Source organism: Nannobrachium achirus (genome assembly GCF_963921795.1).
Source record: "Nannobrachium achirus genome assembly, chromosome: 23".
In the NCBI taxonomy this organism is placed as follows: domain Eukaryota; kingdom Metazoa; phylum Chordata; class Actinopteri; order Myctophiformes; family Myctophidae; genus Nannobrachium; species Nannobrachium achirus.
In genome coordinates, this window is record NC_137830.1 from 23,609,476 (window position 1) to 23,631,875 (window position 22,400).

Genomic DNA, 22,400 nt, shown 5'->3' on the forward strand with positions numbered 1-22,400 from the left:
GCCAGATATCATGTCCTTTGCACCCTGTGGACACACACACACACACACACACACACACACACACACACACACACACACACACACACACACACACACACTGTGCAAGGCTGTTTACACACCCTGACAGGAAAGAGCAACTAAGAATAGGAGCCTACTTCCTCTTCTACAGCACACTGGTTCCTCTCTGCCGGGGTTTGTGTGTGTGTGAGGCCACAGGGTGCGTTCCTCCATCAGGTTGTGACATGTTGCAGACTCACTGACGTTTCACAAACACTCACTCTCACCTACAGAGACCAACAGGAAATGGACTGTGTGTTCAAGGCCAGGGTCATAACTGGGGTTTTATATGTCGAGCATATCGTTCCACCACATAATGTACTTCTGTATAACAACAGGAGAGGAATCTTTCATTTTCATGCTGGCGCAGCTTCTGTGTCAATTAATGTCTATGAGTCAGAGAGAGACACACAGGGAGGGGATAGACCTACAGTATAGAGAGACAGAGGAGAGACCAGGAGAGAAGGAGACAGAAAGCAGAGAGACGGAGACTGTGGGAGAGAGAAACAGAGAGAAACAGACTGATTACTTGTCAACTACATTGTTGATATAACTCGATTAGTTATATTATTTTATTTCATTTGTTTATTTAATTATCTTTATTCCTGTTATTCAAACCGTTTTTGTTAATTCAACATTATAGCAACTTTGACAATCGTCATTGTGCTTTGGCAACACATGGTATTTGTCCTGCCAACAAAGTTTAATTAATTGAATTGAATTGAATTGAATTGATAGAGTGAGTGGAGAGGCAGAGTGAGGGGGAGGAGAAATGACTTTAATCTCCACTGAGGAGGGCAAATACAATTGCACAGAAGAACAATAAAATGTTAGGCTATCTGATCATCGCCAAAATAATCCAACAGTAAATGAACAAAAAAATAGAATGAATCGGAAAACAAACTAAATCAAAGATAGAAAGAAAACAATATAAACCGACACAAAACAATGAGCATGGTGGTCAAACAGACATCTGTCCTTCATACTTATTATTCCATCACTGCAACACTTCAGGCTGTCCACCAGTTACAGCACTAGCTAGTGCTTGTTTCATGTCAAGGACCACTTAATTGATATCTAGCCTATTTGGCCGTGGACCCCCATTTGAAAAGATTTTGTGCCAGGGACCCCCAGAGAAGATTTGTTTGTTTTTGTTATTTTTTTGCCCTAACAAAACAAAAATGCATATAAATGTACATAGGGCTCTATAGCTTAACCTGTCTCTCATTTTGCTGGGGACCCCCTGGAACCACCTCAATGACCCCGGGGGTCCCCGGACCCCACTTTGAGAACCTCTGAGTATAGTAGCCTATAAGAGAGAGAGAGAGAGAGAGAGAGAGAGAGAGAGAGAGAGAGAGAGAGAGGAATGTAAGGCATGTTGTAGCGGAATGTTATCCCACTCCCTCTATCTAGCCCCAACACACACACACACATGCGCGCGCGTGCACACACCCACACCCACACACACACACACACACACACACACACACACACACACACACACAGAGCTGTATTGTTCCATTGACAGTTATATTCATATTTAGGAGTTATTTACATTAATGCAAAGTTCCTCTCCACTAGTGACTAAAAAACTGAACAGAGTTGCTGTGAAATCGATGCAATGAATCAGAAGAACAGATTGCAGTAGAATAGAATAGAATAGAATAGAATAGAATAGAATAAAATAGGCGGAGGAAGGAAGAGAGATGGGGCTGCAACTAGCCCTGAAACATGACGGTCGTATCTCACGACCGTCATGGATCGACATCAGCTTTGTGTTGAGCAGTTTAGCCAATTTACCACGTACGTCTACACAAACGTTCAGATTTAAAAAATAAAGTGCTTACTGAAGGCTCACGTGTGTCCTAATATGGTCCACTCAAGCAGAATTACCTGTATCTTCTGTATTGTTTAACGAGAAGAATTTTAATCTGATCGGTTGCCATTTTCTAAAAAAGGTTTTAATGTATCAGTGTGCAGTACACCTCCCAACCGATGGGGTCGCGCAGTTGATACATCCACGAAGATGGCCGCCGATCAGATTAAAACGCTTATTCTTAAACAATACGGAAGAAACGGGCAATTCTGCTTAAGCGTACCATATTGTGTCATCCGTGAGCCTTTATTAAGCACCGTATTTATTGAAATCTGAACGTTTGTGTAGACGTACGTGGCAAATTGGCTAAACTGCTCAAAACCAAGTTGAGGTCGACCCATGATGACAGTTGTGATACAATCGTCATGTTTCTTTTTCAGGGCTAGGCGGCTGCAACGTCATCTGGGAGCGAGAGAGTAGAGCAGGGAGGGAGGAAGAGAGCAAGAGAGAGAGAGCGACAGAGGAGGACGGGTGCGTTCGTACAACTGTAAGTACTGTCTGTTCTGTGGTGTTTGTATTTTGTCATCTTTTAGGTTGTCTGTGTGTGTGTTTTTGAGTGTTTTAAACGCCCGGTTGGCTGGAGGCTCCTATAGCGGCAACAAACAGGCTTGGTGGTTCACGGAAACACACGCACAGGCGGGTCCGCTCCGCTCCGTACCGAGCTGTGCTGTGCTGTGCTGTGCTGGGTTGGGTTGGAAGAGGAGGTTTGCGGAAGCGACCCTACAGACAGACAGACAGACAGACAGACAGACAGACAGACAGACAGACAGACAGACAGACAGACATCATGTCGGGTGTGGACCGCTGTGTTCTGTCGTTGCTCCAGTCCTTGGAGCTCAGTCAGAAGCGCCGGGGCCTGCAGACCAACACAGCCGGGCTGAGAGGCTGCAGAGACGGCGAGTGTGCCGTGCAGCGGAGACTCCCTCCTCCGCCTGTCCCCGGCCGTCTGTCTGTCTACATGTCTGTCTGTCTGTCTGTCTGCCTACCTACCTACTGGCTGTCTGTCTGTCTGTCTGTCTGTCTAGCTGGGAAGTTTGGGAGAAGAAATTACAAAAAGTTTAGTGGGAGGATATTTGCTAGTTTGTCAGTTTCGGGGGGGATACGGGTGTGTCTACGTGTGTGTGTGTGTGTGTGTGTGTGTGTGTGTGTGTGTGTGTGTGTGTGTGTGTGTGTGTGTGTGTGTGTGTGTGTGTGAATAATACAATACTATAAATATTATGTATTATGTAGGCTACTCCTTATCTTCTTAATATCTCTTGATTCTGCATGAGTCAGACTGTCACTTCCTCCTTCCATGGCCTTTCCAGGATCACAGGAATTGTGTGTCCACTGATCTAGGATCTCATCCTTGTACTGCTCAGTACTACTGGTTGACTACATGTCACTGATCTAGGATCGCATCCTTGTAATCTATAAACTATTGATTGTTATGTCGGATCTGCCGGGTCCCAATTGTCGCCCTTATTTGTTGATTGGAAGCATGTAAGGTTGCTGAGCTAGGAGGGAGGAGTAGGTGATTTAATCTGCAGTATTAATCAGATTAATGTTATTAATATTACGATCAGAATAACAGACTGTGTGTGTGTGTGCGTGCGTGTGTGTGTGTGTGTGTGTGTGGGGACAGACAGGGAATTACTACTTTGTGGGGACCTCATGTCCCCACAAAGATAGTACAATCGGAGGAAAAAACCTTGTGGGGACAAATTAATAGGTCCCCACAAGGTGTTTAGGGGTGTGTGTGTGTGTGTGTGTGTGTGTGTGTGTGTGTGTGTGTGTGTGTGTGTGTGTGTGTGTGTGTGTGTGTGTGTGTGTGTGTGTCTGACTCAGGTTGACAATTCTATAAAAGTCTGCTGATCTCATCTGCTTCTGATTCCATTGATTGATTGATTGATTGATTGATAGATAGACATTTGAATAGGCATTCAAAATATGCAAGTATACGTTAAAAAAGGATAAAACACAACACAGCCCAAGGCTTATTTCAATTGGAGTCCTTAATTAACTAACATATTGCTTTGTAAGGGTGCTGTGGGTATAAGACAGGTGGCAATAATGATTTGCATAAGGGTGCGGTGTAGGAGGTAATAATGTAATAAATATATGAAGTCAATATTTTCTCTCACTAACTCTTAAAACCACAAGGAGGGATTGAGGGAACCTACAGCAACTTCACTAGGTTATTAAGATTGTGTCTAGTTGTTATGTTATACATCCAGAGAGAACTTAGATTTTACGATAGCACTAATCAACTTGAGGTTACTTTAAGAAAGCAGATCTCTCCACAGGGCTTGCTGCCGGGTATAAGAAGCATGCAGCTCTTAAAGCAGCAAGGTACAAAGTCTGTAGATTTACAGCTGTGGTGGAAAAAAATACTCACATATTTTAAAGCAATGTAGAAATACACTGTTGGTTGGGGACGGGGAGTCATCGGATCGTTAAAGTATTTCACACTACACAAGTCTCTTTCTTGTAATTGGCTGTCATAATATCGTTGTGGTTTTCACTACACGATTGATCGCCGATAAGGGATCACACATTGCAGGACTTTTCACAGGACTCATAGCCGAGTTTAGCTGAGAGTGACCCCTTTGGGTGGTATTTACTTGCGCCAGCAGAGCGTGCAAGTAGTAGTACTGCGTTCGGCTGCATGTGTAGGTAGGTAGGTAGGTAGCTGTGTGTTTAAGCCCGTAGCCCAATCAGGGACCAGCATTTCTGGCAACGTCATCATTAACAGCCAATGAGGGACCAGCATTCCTGGTGATGCCAGTGGTGATGCCAGTGGTGAGCGCACCTCATAGCGCGCTCTGCTCAAGTAGGCCATACATGGCCTAAGTCGCAAGTTGGTACCTCGACAGAGTGCAGTTCTAGTTTAGTCTGTGTTTCTGGCCAATGGTAGGGAGTGTTGTTGGGTGACATTAGCAGCATGAAGCTCAAGGATTGGTTGAAAGGGATGTTTTGGTATGCGCTGCTGGGAGTCTTATGACATCAAATTTGATATTTTTTTAGTTTGAGTTTTTTTTCATGTTTCCTGACCTAAATTACACAAAAAAACATGAACTTTCAACATTTAGTATACATTTTTCTGTAATCTGTAGTTTTTTTAATTACTAGGCTCAGAAAGGTGATTTAATTTGCCTCTGGACGTACGCATCATCATCCAGAGGAGGGTGTGGTTGTAGGGGAGGGTGAACTCAACAACAACGGTAAATGGTAGATGGTGCATTGGACAGATGCAAACACAATGTAAAGTAACAGCAAAGGTGATACACCCTCCCCTACAACCACACCCTCCCCTGGATGATGATGCGTACGTCCAGAGACAAATGAACTCACCTTTCTGAGCCTAATTATTCAAAAAACTACAGTTTACAGAAAAAACACTGAATGTGGAAAGGTCCGTTTCGTTTGGTGTAATTGAGGTCAGGAAACATGAAAAAAATAATAATAAAAATAAAAGAAATTGATATCATAAGACCTTTAAAATCAGGGAATAAAGTTGGAACAATAAACTGAGGATTACGTCCGTCTCTGCCAGAGGTGAACCAGTCGATCCTCCTTTTCTTGGGTCCACACATGTTATTGTGTTGTACATTTTTTGTTTCTTTAGAGCCATGTTGTCATCGTCTCTGTGTTTGCTTTGGTTTTGATGAAAACAAAAAATGCACAACACAATAACACATGGATCCAAGGAAAGGAGGATCGGCTGGTACTGTTCTCTCATTGGTTGAAACTGATGCTCGCTTCTCGCAGCTCAGTCTGCGACAGAGCCAAATAATAAAATATCAAACCTGCCAGATATAAAGAATCGCTCTCGAAGGTCTTGGCGAGCGCTGCCTGGAACCACGCAAGGAACGTCAAGCAGAAGAACTCCCATCCACTCCCATGTTAAGGGAAAAATCGGAAAGGCTCTACCGAAGCGTCAGTGGGCCGTTGATGACGCACTTGCACAAGCGTTGTGGTTCAGCACTGCTGAACTGTAACCCAGCAGGGATAGGCATTAGGCACTAACCAGTAACCACCAATGGGACATACCTCGAAGGTGTTTGGGCGAGCGCTAAAAATGGTCGGCGAGAGCATCGTGCTAGCCCTTAGACACGGTGAGGTGCAAAAGGTAGCAGCACAACGGCAGGTATTCTAAGACTTATGGTCCATGCAGGCTAGAGGCCCAGGCTATACCTGTTCACCTGGTAGTGTGAGGGACATCGAGTGCATTATGAACAGATGTAGATGGACAATAGCATACAATCTACACAGGCACCTTTTACTTAAGAGTCACCTAAACTTCACGGTTAAGTCTTAAAACACTTGAACCCTAGGCTGGCATCCCTATTCTGAGTAGAACATTCACAGAAAAGTACTTAGACCAAGTACTGATCCGATTTATAACACTGGGTTAATAATTATTTGTCCAGGTTAGTAGAAAACATTGTGTGATGGTGTGTTTGTGTTGCACAGAGAGAAACAGAAACGAGTAAAAAGGAGCAGACTTGTTGCTTTATTATGAACCACTTCATTTAAAATAAACACACGCACGCACACACAGCCACACACACACACACACACACAGCCACTCATCTTTGTAAATGAGACACTGTCATGGTTACCGTGGTGATGAGAGGCTGTTTATGCTCTCATTTACACTTAAAACCCTCACACACACACACACACACACACACACACACACACACACACACACACACACTGAGCAACACAAGTTGCTCAATGATTGTTGTGACATCACCAACAGCTGTGTGGTCACATGATATCTCTCGCTTCCTGTCTCCACCCCTTGGCCTTCTGGGTAATTATTACTTTATAGCTAGACAGGAGGTGTGTGTGCGTGCGTGCGTGCGTGCGTGCGCGCCTGTAAGACAATCCTGAGGGGAGAAAGGAGGGGAGGGGAGACGAGGAATGGAAGGTGTTTAGTTAGATCAATGAGCAGACAGTAGCTGCCTCATCCGTAACATGTGATAGAGTGGTCTGTGTGTGTGAGAGAGAGAGAGAGCAGCCCAGGGTGTTCATATTTCCTGTGTGACAAACATACTTCACAGTCACAGCACGCTAGTGAAGAACTATGTGTATGCTCTTTAAACAAGCCTGGAGCCCTATATTTACAAACAGGTTAACTGGTTGTTAACCATCTTGTAAGTGAGGGATCCCTTGCTAGGCTTAAGAAAAATGTCATTGAAGACTGGGCTTCTCCGTAAAACATGAATATGTGTAGTTTCTAGGGATGTCACCGAATAATCGATTTTCGAATATTCGTTCCATTAATCAATATTCGATTTTAATATTTCATAATCGAAAATCGATTTTTTTTTTTTTTTTTTTTCGTTTTTTTTTTTTTTTTTTTAATACTATTTTTTGGCTTAGTTAGTTAGTTTCAAACAAAATATAGAATATAGGCTAACAATAGTATTAATGATAATAGTAAATGGCCATTGATTTATTATTCACACCAGCACCAACTGTAAACTGTGTAGAGTGAAGGAGCACAGCAGAGTGGCAGCTGCCTGCTACACACTCCCCTCCTGTCTCAGACACAGGTGTGATTGATTCAGGCTTGATTGTTTGGTACTTGGTGGCCATCATCAAAGAAAAGGGAAAACAGTGCCCTCTGTATTGTAAAGCATCACAGAATCTGTTCTTGAGAGATTAGGTGAACAGTACACTGGCACACTAAAAAGAAAGATGAAGAGTAGTAGTTAGGCTACCAATTACCTGAAGAGCCATGTTGTACATAGGTAAATGTGCATTGAAATCCAGTAAAAAAAAAAAAAAAATAAAAAAATAATAAAAAAATAATAATAATAATTAATTTTCGATTTTCGAATAATATTCGAATATTGCTATAGAATAATCGATTTTGATAAAGGTCCATTTTTGACATCCCTAGTAGTTTCATTAGCATCATTTACATGTTCATTGGCATTTAGCTGTCAAATTATGATAGAATGTCATGGGTTTATGAGACAACCAATATATTTACAACTAGTAATCATTGAGCTCAACTCCTTTATTCTTTACATCACAAAACCTTAAAACACTGTTTAGTTTCAGTTGATTTGATAATAAAAATATTAATATGTTGTGACATGTTTGGTTTAGCAGAGACAAATGGCACTGGGTTGCGATTTGCTACTCATGAGTGACATGCAGCGACAAATGTTCCTTCCTTTTCTTTTGATATCATGGGAAATGCACAACCTTTTTTGTTATCATACAAACCATGTTATTCCATTTCAAGCAAAATGCATAACTCAACCAGAAGAACTGGAGTGTTTTTCTAACCTAGTGTAGCTTTTGAATGTCAAGAACTGCCCAGTTCAGAATGCATTAGGCCAGTGGTTCAGAATGCATTAGGCCAGTGGTTCCCAAACATTTTAACTCGTGACCCAAAAGACAAATTAGACATTTTGCCCGGGACCCAAACTTGTGAAAACAGCAGATCTACAAGTTCACAACGTGTTGCGAACTTGTCGATTCTTTTCAATGAAAATTATTAGATTTCCTGATTTTATTTATGAAATACTTTTGAAAATAATTGGAATTGTTTTTAACTGATAAAGTTGAGATTTTCTTTGTTTAGAATTTTTTTTAATCTTTTGAAATAAGATATACTTTTTTAAAAATGGGGATATTTACTCGTGACCCACAAAAAATTTCCCACGGCCCACAAATGGGTCCCGACCCAGTGTTTTGGAAACAGTGACTGTGCTTTAGTCCACAGTACCCCCCTTAATTCTGAGAGTGTACAAATGGAACCAAATCCCATTTTGTACACTCCTATTCTATTTGGTTCCTTACTGTCTGTCATTCAGACCCCCTCAAGGTCCCCTGGGGGTCCCTGCTGGACCCCATTATGAGAACCACTGACCTAGCAGCAACCAAACCCAGTTTGTCTGACTGTGTCTCTCTGTGTTCTTCCAGGCTGACGGACAGGCGGACAGACAGACAGACAGACAGACAGACAGACAGACAGACAGACAGACAGACAGACAGACAGACAGACAGACAGGATGCGTGAATACAAGCTGGTCGTTTTAGGATCTGGAGGTGTCGGCAAATCTGCGCTGGTAAGTGAAAGCAATATTCATGTGATTTTACATGAAGTCAGTGGGAGATCATCTGCTCTTGTGAATGGAATTAACCCCTAGAACAACATACTGTATATTCAGTGTAGAGGAAAAAATGAGGGGGCCTTGTATAGAGCCATGATATGGCTGGACTCCGGTCAACTACTTTAAGTATATAGGGGTTTAGTGGTTAAAGTTTTCATGTGATTTTTTTGCATGAAGTCAATGGGTGCTAAATAATCTGTTCTGGCCATTTAAAGCAGTAGTTCTCAAAGTGGGGTCCGGGACCCCCAGGGGTGCTCGAGGGTCCCCAAGGTAAAGGTTTGATAGCTAGGAGTAGGAACCAAATTCCATTTGTACACCCGGAGTTATAGCGGCCCGTGGCCTAATGCTGGGCCAAAATGAGGGTCCTTCGAAATTTGAGTTCTGAGAACCACTGAATTAAAGTCACCCGAATAATGCAGTACTGCTAGTGGGTGTGGGTCCCCCCCACTGGTGCAGGGCTGGCAGTGTTTGTGGGTGACAGCGGGAGGCTCTGGGCACTGTGGTTTACCTCGGTGGTTCTCAACTTGTGGGTCATATGACTCAACTCTTAGTGGTCGTCAGGGTGGGGGGGTTCCCCAGTTAAAATATGATTATTTTGGGGGTTGCAGCCTGAAAAGGTTGAACCACTGGTTTACCTAACCACCGGGCTTCTTCTAGCTCCTCCTGCATCTGTCATCGGAAGTAGCTTGTTCTGTGTGCCGTGTCATGGCTTCCGCTGTCAAGGGTGTCATCGTGGGTGCTGCAACCTTTCGTTTCCTCCCGGGTCTGTGCACAAGGGTGAAGGCGTGTGGCCAGCCGTGGTCGAAAATAGTGCTTGTGCTGCTGGCATTGACTGGGGGGGGGGGAATTTACGATTCTGTGCCTATCGGTACTCGAACGGCGCTGAGTCGGCTCTTGCCAGCGGCTCGCTCAGTGGTGCCTCTCGTTGGTCAAGCGCCTCCGACATTGTAACTGCTTTTTGCCTACTAGCTACTGCTGTAGTCTGCTAACTGGGATAAGAGGGGTTTTGGGAGTTATTTATTGCTGTCCGCCGCCCATATGAGAGGCGCCTCCTGGCCCCGCTTGCCCCCCTCTGCACAGAGCCGGGAGGAAACGAGTACACGCATCGGTTCCTTAGCTGTGCTTGGGTTCTTCCTGTCAGAAGGTGGGGGTTGAGGTGTCAAACCCGCCTAGTCCCCACCCTGTCTGTCCTATGTTGAAGCTGTATCATGTCACTTTTCTTTAGTGAGTAAAATGTAATTTTGTCCAATCTGTATGGTAGAGTATGTTAAGCAAGGGATAATTGACGACGAGCCGGTCATCGTTTAGAAATGAATAAACCCCATTGATTACGGTAATGAAAGTATTCCATTAATTTATGCCAGGTCCACGGTCGCCTCGGAAAACCTTGTGTTGATAAAATAGAATAGATTTTCGGTTTCAAATGTTTTCAAAAACAATCTTCAGAGCAATGTTTAACAGCACAAAATCAAGCAGCGCAGTAGGTGCTCTGATTCAAAGCGTTAAAAAATAGCAGATCTACAAGCTAAACATTTCAAAAATGAGGACGCCAGGGTGAAAGTGGTTAATGTGTGGGGGACTTTATATTCTAATCAGCGTATATCTCTCAGTCAACACACACACAAGCACGCACGCGCGCACGCGCGCACACGCACACGCACACGCACACGCACACGCACACGCACACACAGAGAAAGAGTGGTAGTAGGTCATTGTATTGTATTCACACAGTAACCCTCAGAATAGAAAGACCTTTATTGTTGCCATAGACTAAAACTAGTGGGTGTGTGCGCGTGCATGTATGCATGTGTCCACTGAGGCTGACTAATCTCTTTCACTCTGCCCCAATTTATATTTTCTGCGTACATTTTTAAATGATGATGATGATGTTACTTTAACAACACATAGGCCTAATTCACAGAAATATTTAGCAAACATTTAATATGAAGTGTTTAAAGGTCTTATGACATCAAATTTCATTTTTTTTGTTGCCTAACCTCAATTACACCAAAAACAACCTGAACTTTCAACATTCAGTGGTTTTTCTGTAATCTGTTGTTTTTTGAATGACTAGGCTCAGAATAGTGAGTTAATTTGCCTCTGGACGTATGCATCATCATCCAGGGGAGGGTGAACTCAATAACCAAAGTGATGAATGGTAAATGGTGGATTGGAGCGATGCAAACACAATGTACAGCAAAGGTGATCCACCCTCCCCTACAACCACACCTCCCCTGGATGATGATGCGTACGTCCAGAGACAAATGAACTCACCTTTCTGAGCCTAATTATTCAAAAAACTACAGTTTACAGAAAAAACACTGAATGTTGAAAGGTCAGTTTTTGGAGCGGTGAAAGCGCTCCCAATAGACAGGTATGTCTGTGGGTGGGTGGCTGGCTATGTGGCTGGCTGGCTGGGTATGTCTGTAGCCTGGCAATGCCTTGAGTGGCCACACACAACACACAAGTTAAAGGAGGGGCGCTGTTGTGCAGGCACACACACACACACACACACACACACACACACACACACACACACATGCACACAGATCTAGAACACACAGAATGTAAAAACATAGATCTAGAACACAGAATCAAAAACATAGATCTAGAACACGTAGAATCAAAGACATAGATCTAGAACACATAGAATCAAAGACATAGCTCTAGAACACATAGAATCAAAAACATAGATCTATAACACATAGAATCAAAAACATAGATCTATAACATATAGAATCAAAAACATAGATCTAGAACACAGAATCAAAAACATAGATCTAGAACACAGAATCAAAAACATAGATCTAGAACACATAGAATCAAAAACATAGATCTAGAACACAGAATCAAAAACATAGATCTGTAACATATAGAATCAAAAACATAGATCTAGAACACATAGAATCAAAAACATAGATCTAGAACACGTAGAATCAAAAACACGTATCAAAAACAGATCTAGAACACATAGCGCCTCTAGGGCACTATTGTGCAGACTAGACACACACACACACACACACACACACACACACACACACACACACACACACACACACACGCGCGCGGTATAGCTGCTCAGATTCACCGCTCCACTTCGAACCGAGGTTTGATTTTTTGAGTGTAATTGAGGTCAGGAAACATGAAAAAGACTAAAAATTAAACAAACATAAATTTGATGTCATAAGACCTTTAAAGAATTAGTAACATAAGCTTGAGGGGGTTCCAGGGGGTCCCCAGCTATATTGGTTAAGATAGCATCCCTGTATAATACATTGTCTTTTTGGAGCTGTGTGGAACACAAGCTCCCTATACGTGGCCGTGTGTGTGGGTCTGTCTGTCTGTCTCCGTCCGTGTATGTAGCCTAAACTTCGGCGCGTAACTAGTGCCGCACCATTTACGCCACTCGCGCAATATATACATCAAAATGTGCGGCTCGGCCGGGAATGGTGTTCTATTACCTTTCGTTCCGATCCGCCTTACCATGCCGACGTAATCGGCAAAAAACGACGCTTAATTGTCCCCATTGACTTATAATGGGACAATGCAAGAAATCACTTTCAAGTATTTTTCTCTCGTAAACCATAGGAGCTACAGTTTCAAACCTCGGAGAGGAGATTCATAATGATTTTAAGAATGAATCGAAAAATAATTACATCACTCTGCCTCATGGTGGCGCTATAACGGCCCACTTTACGTTTTGCCCCGTAACTCTTGAACCGTAGATCGGAAAATTAAAATTCTTTTTTCCCTGGATTCCTTGGGTCAAGACGCATCTCCCCATATAGGCCACGCCAATTTGCGCCAGGATAGATTTTCCGCCATATTGAATTTTCTCCAAAACACACTTTTAGCTCCTTTTCCTACATATTTTCTTCAAATGTCACAAAAATCGGTACACATGATCCTGGGTGACCAGAGAGGTGCTGTTGAGTCTAGCCTGCCCTGAGCATCAACTGCAATACACACACACACACACACACACACACACACACACACACACACACACACACACACACAGCTCCACTTCGAACAGAGGTTCGATTTTTGAAAATAGCCTACCATATTGTGAGCTTGTAGATCTGCTGTAAAAAACATGAAAAATAAACTTCACATGAAAATGTTGAGAACCACTGCTGCAACTTTCACGTCCTATTCGAGATTCAAACCCAGGTCCTCCGCACAAGTGCTGACTGCAAATTTTGATTACGTTTGGTCATAGTCTTTTGAATAAATGTAATTTAGTTTTAATCATATTTTAGTCATCTGAAGGTTTTAGTTTTAGTTGACTAAATGTCACAAGAATTTACTCAACTAAATCTACAGTTTTGTCAACAACAATGCATTTTGGCAGGCCTTGACGGCGTCTTAATCGCTGATTTTACACTTGGTTGCATGCTGTTTTAGTCTTAGTCTCAGTCTTAGTCATCATAGCTTTGTTTTTATTTAGTTTTCGCCAGTGAAAAAAGGTTGTTGACAATTTTATTTGTCATAGTTTTAGTGAGACTTTAGAGACTCCAACCCTCTTAGCCTGCTTTTCTGAAATGGTCACCAAATATGGCAACATGAAAATAATAAACACATCCCAATTAGTAAAAATACCTCAAAATTAAGCTTAAGAATAGTATTTGAGTACATCTCCTTACTAGTTACTTTACACCACTGCAAACCTTTGCTGTGCAAATAAATGGAAAGTACTGAAACATGCAGAGTGGTGCACAATGTAGTATTTGTGGTATTTGTCTAGTGGTTTGTAAGACCTTGCACATAACACAGCACAAGCCAATGAGAATCAAGGACTGGGACAATCCAATTGTATACTCAACCGCACACAGATTGGTCAAAGTGACATTTTATTCACAAAATAATATTATAACGTTACTTAATGGAAGTTTTCATTGAAGGTCATTGAGAAAATAAACTGTGTGTGTGTGTGTGTGTGTGTGTGTGTGTGTGTGTGTGTGTGTGTGTGTGTGTGTGTGTGTGTGTGTGTGTGTGTGTGTGTGTGTGTGTTGTGTGTGTGCGTGTGCGTGTGTGTGTAGACGGTTCAGTTTGTTCAGGGTATATTTGTGGAGAAGTACGACCCAACAATAGAAGACTCCTATAGGAAGGTACAGATATGACTTTTATTTCTCTTTGTCTCTAATAGATGTATTGATTTCTACTGGTTTTAATTGATTATTTTTTTATTGGTGTTCTGTACTGATGTCTGTTGTTATTTTAGTCTTGGCTGAACACATGATCCTGTGTGTGTGTGTGTGTGTGTGTGTGTGTGTGTGTGTGTGTGTGTGTGTGTGTGTGTGTGTGTGTGTGTGTGTGTGTGTGTGTGTGTGTGTGTGTGTGTGTGTGTGTGTGTGTGTGTGTGTGTGTGTGTGTGTGTGTGTGTGTGTGTCTACAGCAAGTAGAGGTGGACGGACAGCAATGTATGTTGGAGATTCTAGATACAGCTGGAACGGTAAGGCCTGTCTGTCTGTCTGTCTGTCTGTCTGTCTGTCTGACCTCCAGTCTCTCTGTCTGTCTATCCTCTAAGGCCATGGCTACACTGTGCTGGATATTTCATATATCCAGGTTTTTCAGATATCCACATAGAAAAATATCTAGGTCCACACGACAAAGATATCTAGGTCTAACAAGCACACACACAGTAAAGTCTTCAGAGATATCCGGGTTCCATGTCTACACGGATCCAGTGAATCGGATATTTTTCAAACTCTCCACTTATTTATCCGGTTTAAAAAATATCCAGCTTCGCGGCCGAAATATCCAGCTTCCTGTGGCTGCAAGCCCCAACAGCACAAAAAAATGTCTAGCTTCAGAAATATCCAGCTCCGTGTAGCCATGGCCTAACTGTGTGTGTGTGTGTGTGTGTGTGTGTGTGTGTGTGTGTGTGTGTGTGTGTGTGTGTGTGTGTGTGTGTGTGTGTGTGTGTGTGTGTGTGTGTGTGTGTGTGTGTGCAGGAACAATTCACAGCGATGAGGGACCTGTATATGAAGAACGGTCAGGGGTTCGCTCTCGTGTTCAGCATCACAGCCCAGTCGACCTTCAATGACCTCCAGGACCTCCGAGAACAGATACTCCGAGTGAAAGATACAGATGATGTACATACACACACACACACACACACACACACACACACACACACACTCACATGTGCGCCCGCGTGCACATCGCCCAGGATTCAAACCCTGGTCTCCCGCACGGGAAGGGACACTAAAACCAAACATCTCATCCACTTGCCCAAAGGAGAAGTCCCTCTTGGCCGGTGGAGATACAGGCACATTGGTCTTTTGGTCTTCAGGCAGTGGCTCTTAGCCGCTCTGCTACACTGACCCCACCAGGAAACTTGGATCACGGCACACGCCCAGGATTCATGGGAAGGGATGCTAAAGACAAACCTCTGACCCAGAATATCCACTAGACCAGTGATTCTCAAACTTGGGTTCGGGACCCCAAGTGGGGTCCCCAAATTATTTTGTGGGGTCCCCAGATGATTAGCTTAATGTAAAAAAAAATGTCTCACTCAACGGTAAACAAACCAACATAAGTGTATACAGGGTATCTGTACATTTATAAAGTGACAATTTAAGGATTTTCAATACCAAACTGTCAAATATTAAGTAAGCAAGAGGCGAACATTGTGAAAATAGCAGATCTACATGCTCACAACGCCTCGTAGTGCGATCTTGGATCGTAGATCTTCTGTTTTCATAATATCTATCTGTGGAACCGAGTCACATTAAATGTAATACCTACAATTCCAAGTGCTTGTCAGGGTGGGGGTCCCCAGTTCAAATATGTTTATTTTGGGGGTCACAGCCTAAAAAGGTTTGAGAACCACCACTGCACTAGACCAAAGGGGAGATGTTAGGCTATTGGTCTTCAGGCAGAGGCTCTGAGCCATTCTGCTAGATGCGCATGCAACAACATCCATCCATAGCATGGTGTTTTTGTTTTATCCTAGTGTCCACACACCTTATACTGTATGTGTATATAGTATACATACGTGTCATACGGGTGTATACTGTATATACACACACCTATTTGTACATTCTACGATGCTGTATACTTGGTTCATTTGAGCCAAGACGGACATGCCAAGATATTTTGTGTTGTTTACTGTACAATCCAGAGTGTCATATGACTGTCGAGTGTAAAAATGAACCCAAATGGGCCTGTGAGGGTCTGTAACTCTGAGAGTGAATGGGGAACCTGACACATCTATCTGAGGTGTCTGAAATTGATACTGAGCCCTGGTATGTTGTGTGTGTGGTCCCTATGCCACTGTTTCCCAAACAGTGGTCGCGACCCTTTTATGGGTCACGACTAGAGTAAAATCCCATTTTCTTTTCCTACAAAAAATACAATATATATTTCAAAAGTTAGAAAATCTTTTGAAATATATCATTCCGTTTTAGAAATACAAAAATGTAAGAATGTTATACATTTTTAAACAAACAAACAAATTTAAAATTATTAAATAAAATATAATAATAACAATAATTAAGAAGTAGTGAAAATGTAATTTTCACTAGTTTGGGCCCTGGGTGAATGTCTTAATTTCTCTTTTGGGTCACGGGCTAAAAAGTTTAGGAACGGCTGCCCTATGCTACCGGAGACAGTGGAGAGTTAGAAGTTGACATGGTGTGTGTGTGTGTGTGTAGGTTCCTATGATCCTGGTGGGTAATAAGTGTGACCTGGAGAGCGAGCGCGTGGTGGGGAAGGAGCAGGGTCAGGGTCTCGCCAGACAGTGGAACTCCTGCGCCTTCCTGGAAACCTCCGCCAAGAGCAAAATCAACGTTAACGAGGTACACGCCATGACCACAGCACAATGTAGATCATTATTTTACACCTTTTACTAGATGGAGATTACATGCATCATAAAAGAATGTAGATATATAAGATATATATACTGTGTGTGTGCGTGTGTGCAGATCTTCTATGACCTGGTTCGGCAGATCAACAGAAAGACTCCGGCGCCCGGGAAAACTCGTAAAAAGGGCAACTGTCACCTGCTCTGAAGACAGGTAACTTCTGACCTAACAGACCTGGAATTATTTTATACTTTAGATATTGAAAAATAGCAGATATACAAGCTCACAGCTTGTAGATCTGCTATTTTTGAAAAATATTTTTATTATGAACATTAATTTTGTAACTCAAATATTTGCTTCTGGGAGGTCCTAGATATTTTGAGGGGTACTTGGCATGAAAAAGTTTGAGAACCACTGACAGACACATGCGTTTTTCAAAAACCTTATAAGGATTTAGAAGACATTTATAGAATCGGGTCCAAAATATTCAAAGACTAAGCTTGTATATCTGCTATTTTTTAATAGTTAAAGCACAAAATAATGGTTAAAGTAAAAATGCGTAATAATGTATTCCCGGTCTTAATAAATGATCTTTTGAAAAAATATCACCTGGACCATTCTTCCTGGGCCATTCTTGGCCGAATTTCCTTTCCTCCCTTAAACCCTGACACCTAACCTTTGAATCAGAATCCGCCTCATTGTCACATCACAGGTTTTACAGGTGTAAAACAGGTGGGTGGAATTATTTTTGGTGAAAGCTCAGTTGGTAGTTCCCAGGAAAGGGAAGAGGAATAGAGGTAGAACGAAGAGCGTGGAAAACATATAGAAACGGGTCATCCATCCATCTTCAACCGCTTATCCGGAATCAGGTCGTGGGGGTAACCGTTCCAACAGAGATTTCCAGTATTCCCTCTCCTGCTCAACATTAGCCACTTCCTCCTGGGGGGGGGGGGGGGGGGGATCCCCAGGCGTTCCCCAGGCGTTCTGAGGCCAGTGTGGAGATGTAATCCTTCCATCTGGTCCTTGGTCTGCCAGGGGGTCTGCTCCCAGTGGGACGTGCACTCGGGAGGCATCCGTACTAGATGCCCGAACTACCTAAGCTGGCTCCTTTACAAGCAGAGAAGCAGCGGTTCTACTCCCAAGTCTCTGTCGGGTGACTGAACTTCTCATTAATCTGCGTTGATTTAAATAGCTGTTTATGTACATGCACACTGAGCGCATTTATAGCGAGGCGATAAAGCAACATTTTTCATATAATCAACCTGTATGAATGGAGGCATTCGCCAAATGTGAAATAATCGCGACGCATCTTCGCATCGTTTATTCGCGTCACTGCTGGTGTGTAATGACCTTTAGAATCTAGTAACAATGGAATACACATTGTGTCTGTCTTTCTGTTGACGTTGTCTGTCTGTCTGTCTGTCTGTTGACCTGTCTGTCCGTCTCGCCAGGTGTAATTTGGGTCGGTCTAGCCCACCTGACTGACATCAACCAACCAGGACCTGTCCCAGCTGGCCACGCCCCTTTAGCACACAAACAGCCAATTAACAACCACCACCACAACTAACAGCCCGTCGCCACGACAACCACGATGACACGCCTCCCGCTTGACCCTGTGTCATTGCCAACGGAAACCGGCGTTTCCCGGGAAACCTGCTCCCAATGTTTGTGGCTGAACTCCATGTTTGTGGTTGAAGGTTCGAGGCCGTCCAAAGAGCCTGCCCAGTAAACTACATTTCCCATCATGCTCTCTACTAGCCCGTCTAATGGTGGGGGAGGGGCTTTCTGCTTCTATTTTTAAATATTTCTATTGATATTTCTTTCTCTCGCTTTCTTCTTGCCTGATTCTTTCTCTCTTTGTTTCTTTGTTTGTTTGTTTCTTTCTTTCTTTTTCTTTTGGCTGTATTTTACTCTAAATATTTGATTTGAAGCCAGAAAACCACACACACACTTGTATTACTGTATTTGTGAGTACATTTTAGGACAGCGTTTTACAGGACAACCATTTATCTGGTCCTCACAATGTCCATTTCTCAGATTCTATTATATTTGTGGGGACACTCACAATAATACAAGTGTACACACACACACACGCACGCACGCACGCACGCACGCACGCACGCACGCACGCACGCACGCACGCACGCACGCACGCACGCACGCACGCACGCACGCACGCACGCACGCACACACACACACACACACACACACACACACACACACACACACACACACACACACACACACACACACACACACACACACACACACACACACACACACACACACTCACACACACACACACAGCCATGTTGACTCCTGCTCCTTGGCTGTTGCTAAGTAACCCACTGATCTTGAGAATTGTATCGCCGCCATTGCGCTGGTGTTGTGAACGACATTGTTACATATTTACAGCCAACAAAGGGATCTAACAACATGGTGGCCCACAGTACAACCTGTCCAGTACAAGCCAGTCTTCTGTTGGTCACTGGTATAGCTGCATAACCCTGTATGTTTGTCTCTGGTACAACCTGTGGATTTTTTCTAATGGTGATGAATATTATTGTTATAATTCTAATGTGTACAAAGTTTAATGTTCTGTTTTTTCGTTTCGTTTTTTCGTGAGGGGAGGGGGGGGCTACCTGGTGGTGTTTCACAAAACATGGAGTCGCCTGTCTTTTACTTCCTGTCCACACAGGAAGCAACTTAACTACCGACAGTTCATAGCAGTTTAGAATTCTAAGTGCTAATTGAACTGTGAGTGTGTACACTCCCAGAGTTACAGACCCTTACAGGTCCATTTGGCTTCATTTTTACCCTCTCAGAGTTGCATTAAAGTATCTCAGTTCACCCAAAAATTACTTTTATTCTATCATTTACTCATCCTGTGATCTTGAATACAAGGACAATTTTCGTTTGTATAACTTACTTTCTTTATTGTATATAGTCAAATATCGTTACTGTAGGACAGTGGTTTTCAACCTGTGCCCCATAAGGGGGTTCCAGGTGGTCCCCAGCGAAATGATGGAGAGTTGCTAACCAAATGGCCCCTTACGGGCCCTCACTCACAAAAAGTGTCTGTGTTGGTAAAAGGTCATGATAGGGCTGACTTGGGCTACGAGTTCTTTGCTACTCTGGCAGCCAAGGAGCTTAGTATTACTCTCAGCAAAGTTTTGGAACCTCCCAAGGTCATTGAGAGGCTTACACTTTTGAAGTGCAAATGGGCCCTTGAGAGTGTAAAATGAAACCAAATGGACTCTTATGTGTCCATTTGGTTTAATTTTACGCTCTCAAGAGTTGAATTATTGTTAAACATCTGCATTATTCAATTTACAAGAAGTCTACACAATTAGAGAATGTAGAAGAATTGTTATTTTGATCAATGTTTGCCTGTTATCTCTCCTATGGTACCACACCAATACAGCATGGAATTCTGGACTTAAAGCTTATCCAACAATAACACAAGTTTGGGGTCTGCGGTCAAATGGTGGTTGACAACCACTGCTGTAGGACATTCATTTACGTGGGAAAAAAACACATAAAAAACAAAATATTTTAATTGTGGAGATTCTGCCCGACAAGGACGATATGATGAATGGGTTTGTGGGGAGGTTGTCTGCGCTAACAAACATAGCACCGACAGTGAACCTGTAGAATAATCTGTTAACTTTGTTAGCATTTCTAATGGAATGCGATGGACGTTTTTTGCATCAGGCTAGCTGCGGGCCATGGTGATGAGCATATGGTTGACGCAGCCATCTTAATGCATGTATCTGCTAAACACGATGGGGTGTTGCTTGGCTACAGTTACAGTACGTGATGTAATTCTCTCACACTGTGCCACTTGTGTTCACCCTTGTGCGACAGTGTCGCTTACCAAAAAGACAAGATCTACTAGCTAACACCCACTGCTATTTATACCCATGCGACGCATTGTTCTTTATCTTTCTATCTGTTCTTTTCGGCAAGCGTCATTGTGGTCTATTATTTAGGCTTTAATGTGCCTGCTGCTGCCTCTTCTACAGTAGATAGGTTCTTAAATCTTTTCATGTCATGGATCCCCAAATTAATATTTGGCCGCTGACCCCCATCTGAAAAGATTTTGTTCCATGTAAGCTACCCCTGTATTAACACACTTCTCTGGGGACCCCCTGGAACCCACTGGTCTAGATATTTCAGGTGGCGGTGGACGGACAGTAGAAACGGGCGACTCCAGTTGGTCTGACTGGTAATATGTTGCCTTCAAATCAGTGCTATTGTTTTGTTGTTATACTGTATAACCTCACTGGCTGTGGGGGTGTGTGCATGTGTGCGCGTGTGCATCCTAGCACTTCCTGTAAACACAAATGACACAATGTAGTTGCGACAACAGGACTGTGGTCGTCCCTTTGTCCTGACATGCTATGTCATTTTGATTGCTAACACTAGCTAGCAAGTATGTGACAGATAAACCCTGCCTGCCTGACTGTTTCCACTTGGTTTGATCTATTCATTCATTCATTCATTCCGCTGCCTGAGGACTGTTCCATTTGTGCTGAATGAGGTGGGGGGAGGGCCGGAGGGGAGTGAGGGGTGTGTGGCCTGTGAAGCAGCAGCTAGAGGGGAAGTCCTTTTTCACAATGTTTCATTGAAGTGGAATTGAACCCTAGGCCAATTCACCCTTTGTCAACTCTGCACCCATTGGTTGCTGTTGCTAGGTTGGACAAAAGGTGTCTCTCTCCATCCACTACCATTGGGGTGAAAAAAATTGTAGGGGATGGATTTTTCAGTTGTCTTTAGAAATGTAATGTGTCTAATTCTTATTTTAAACCGAGTCTTAGTAAAAAGGAACATCTTCCGTGCAGCATAGTGACTTGACATAATGAGTTTTTCTCCAAAATGGGATGTTTTTCATATATTAAACCACTGTTATGCGGAAGGAGCCTCCTGGTTGGTCAGTCAAGGACCAATCAGAAGGCCGACAATGGGTGAATTTAGTAGATTTCCTGTAAAGGTGAAGAACTACAGAAGAGTAAAAACATGGCAGGCTGACCATTAGTTCACTTGTGATGTAAGCGACGCAGCGGCAGCTAATATGAATAATAGATTTAGGTGTACCTATGTGCAACCACTGTACGCTTGCACATTGGTACAACTAAACATAACGCACCCATTTTCTGTTATTTTCTTTTGTCAATGCTGTAACTGCTTTGCTTACATCACGCTGTTTATAGTACACCGTAATGGTCAGCCTTATGTAGCCTGTCATGTTGTTATTCTGCTGCTGTAGTTGGCTTTTTATAGCAGTGGTTCTCAAAGTGGGGTCCGGGGAGACTCAGGGATCCTTGAGGAGTTTCCAAATGGACCCTTACAGGCCTGTAACTCTGAGAGTTTACAAATCTGTAACCTTGTGAGTCTTGGAGTTCCTTGAAATAAATGTTAAGTTGTGAGAACCATCCACTTGCAGGAAAACAAACTCCAAAATCACTCTAGGGTTTCATTCAATTTTAACAAAATGCCAGGATGTATGACCCAGATCAATACTTTACTGTACAA

The 22,400-nt window shown here is 43.0% G+C and overlaps 1 protein-coding gene across 4 annotated transcripts; it reads left to right on the forward strand.

Annotated features, from left to right (window-relative positions):
* The first annotated feature begins 2,344 nt into the window (after window positions 1-2,344).
* LOC308309272 (ras-related protein Rap-1b) lies at window positions 2,345-21,335 on the forward strand. 4 transcript variants are annotated; one of them, XM_080754799.1, is made up of 8 exons: window positions 2,345-2,420; window positions 8,864-9,009; window positions 14,097-14,165; window positions 14,453-14,509; window positions 15,012-15,152; window positions 16,716-16,859; window positions 16,986-17,078; window positions 18,317-21,335. In XM_080754799.1, exons 2-7 carry the CDS (start codon window positions 8,953-8,955, stop codon window positions 17,070-17,072), a joined length of 555 nt encoding a protein of 184 aa, XP_080610925.1. In that variant the 5' UTR covers window positions 2,345-2,420; window positions 8,864-8,952; the 3' UTR covers window positions 17,073-17,078; window positions 18,317-21,335. The 4 variants fall into 4 exon arrangements, with proteins under 4 accessions (XP_080610925.1, XP_080610926.1, XP_080610928.1 ...); XM_080754800.1 differs by having other exon boundaries at window positions 2,370-2,424; window positions 8,884-9,009; XM_080754802.1 differs by having other exon boundaries at window positions 2,395-2,420; window positions 8,884-9,009.
* The last annotated feature ends 1,065 nt before the right edge of the window (window positions 21,336-22,400 follow it).

Bases quoted from the DNA above. Each gene is read 5' to 3' on its own strand.
- LOC308309272 (XM_080754799.1), top strand. From the start codon at position 8,953: ATGCGTGAATACAAGCTGGTCGTTTTAGGATCTGGAGGTGTCGGCAAA. The intron at 9,010-14,096 runs GTAAGTGAAAGC...GTGTGTGTGTAG, and splicing joins GTGTCGGCAAATCTGCGCTG to ACGGTTCAGTTTGTTCAGGG. The intron at 14,510-15,011 runs GTAAGGCCTGTC...GTGTGTGTGCAG, and splicing joins TTCTAGATACAGCTGGAACG to GAACAATTCACAGCGATGAG.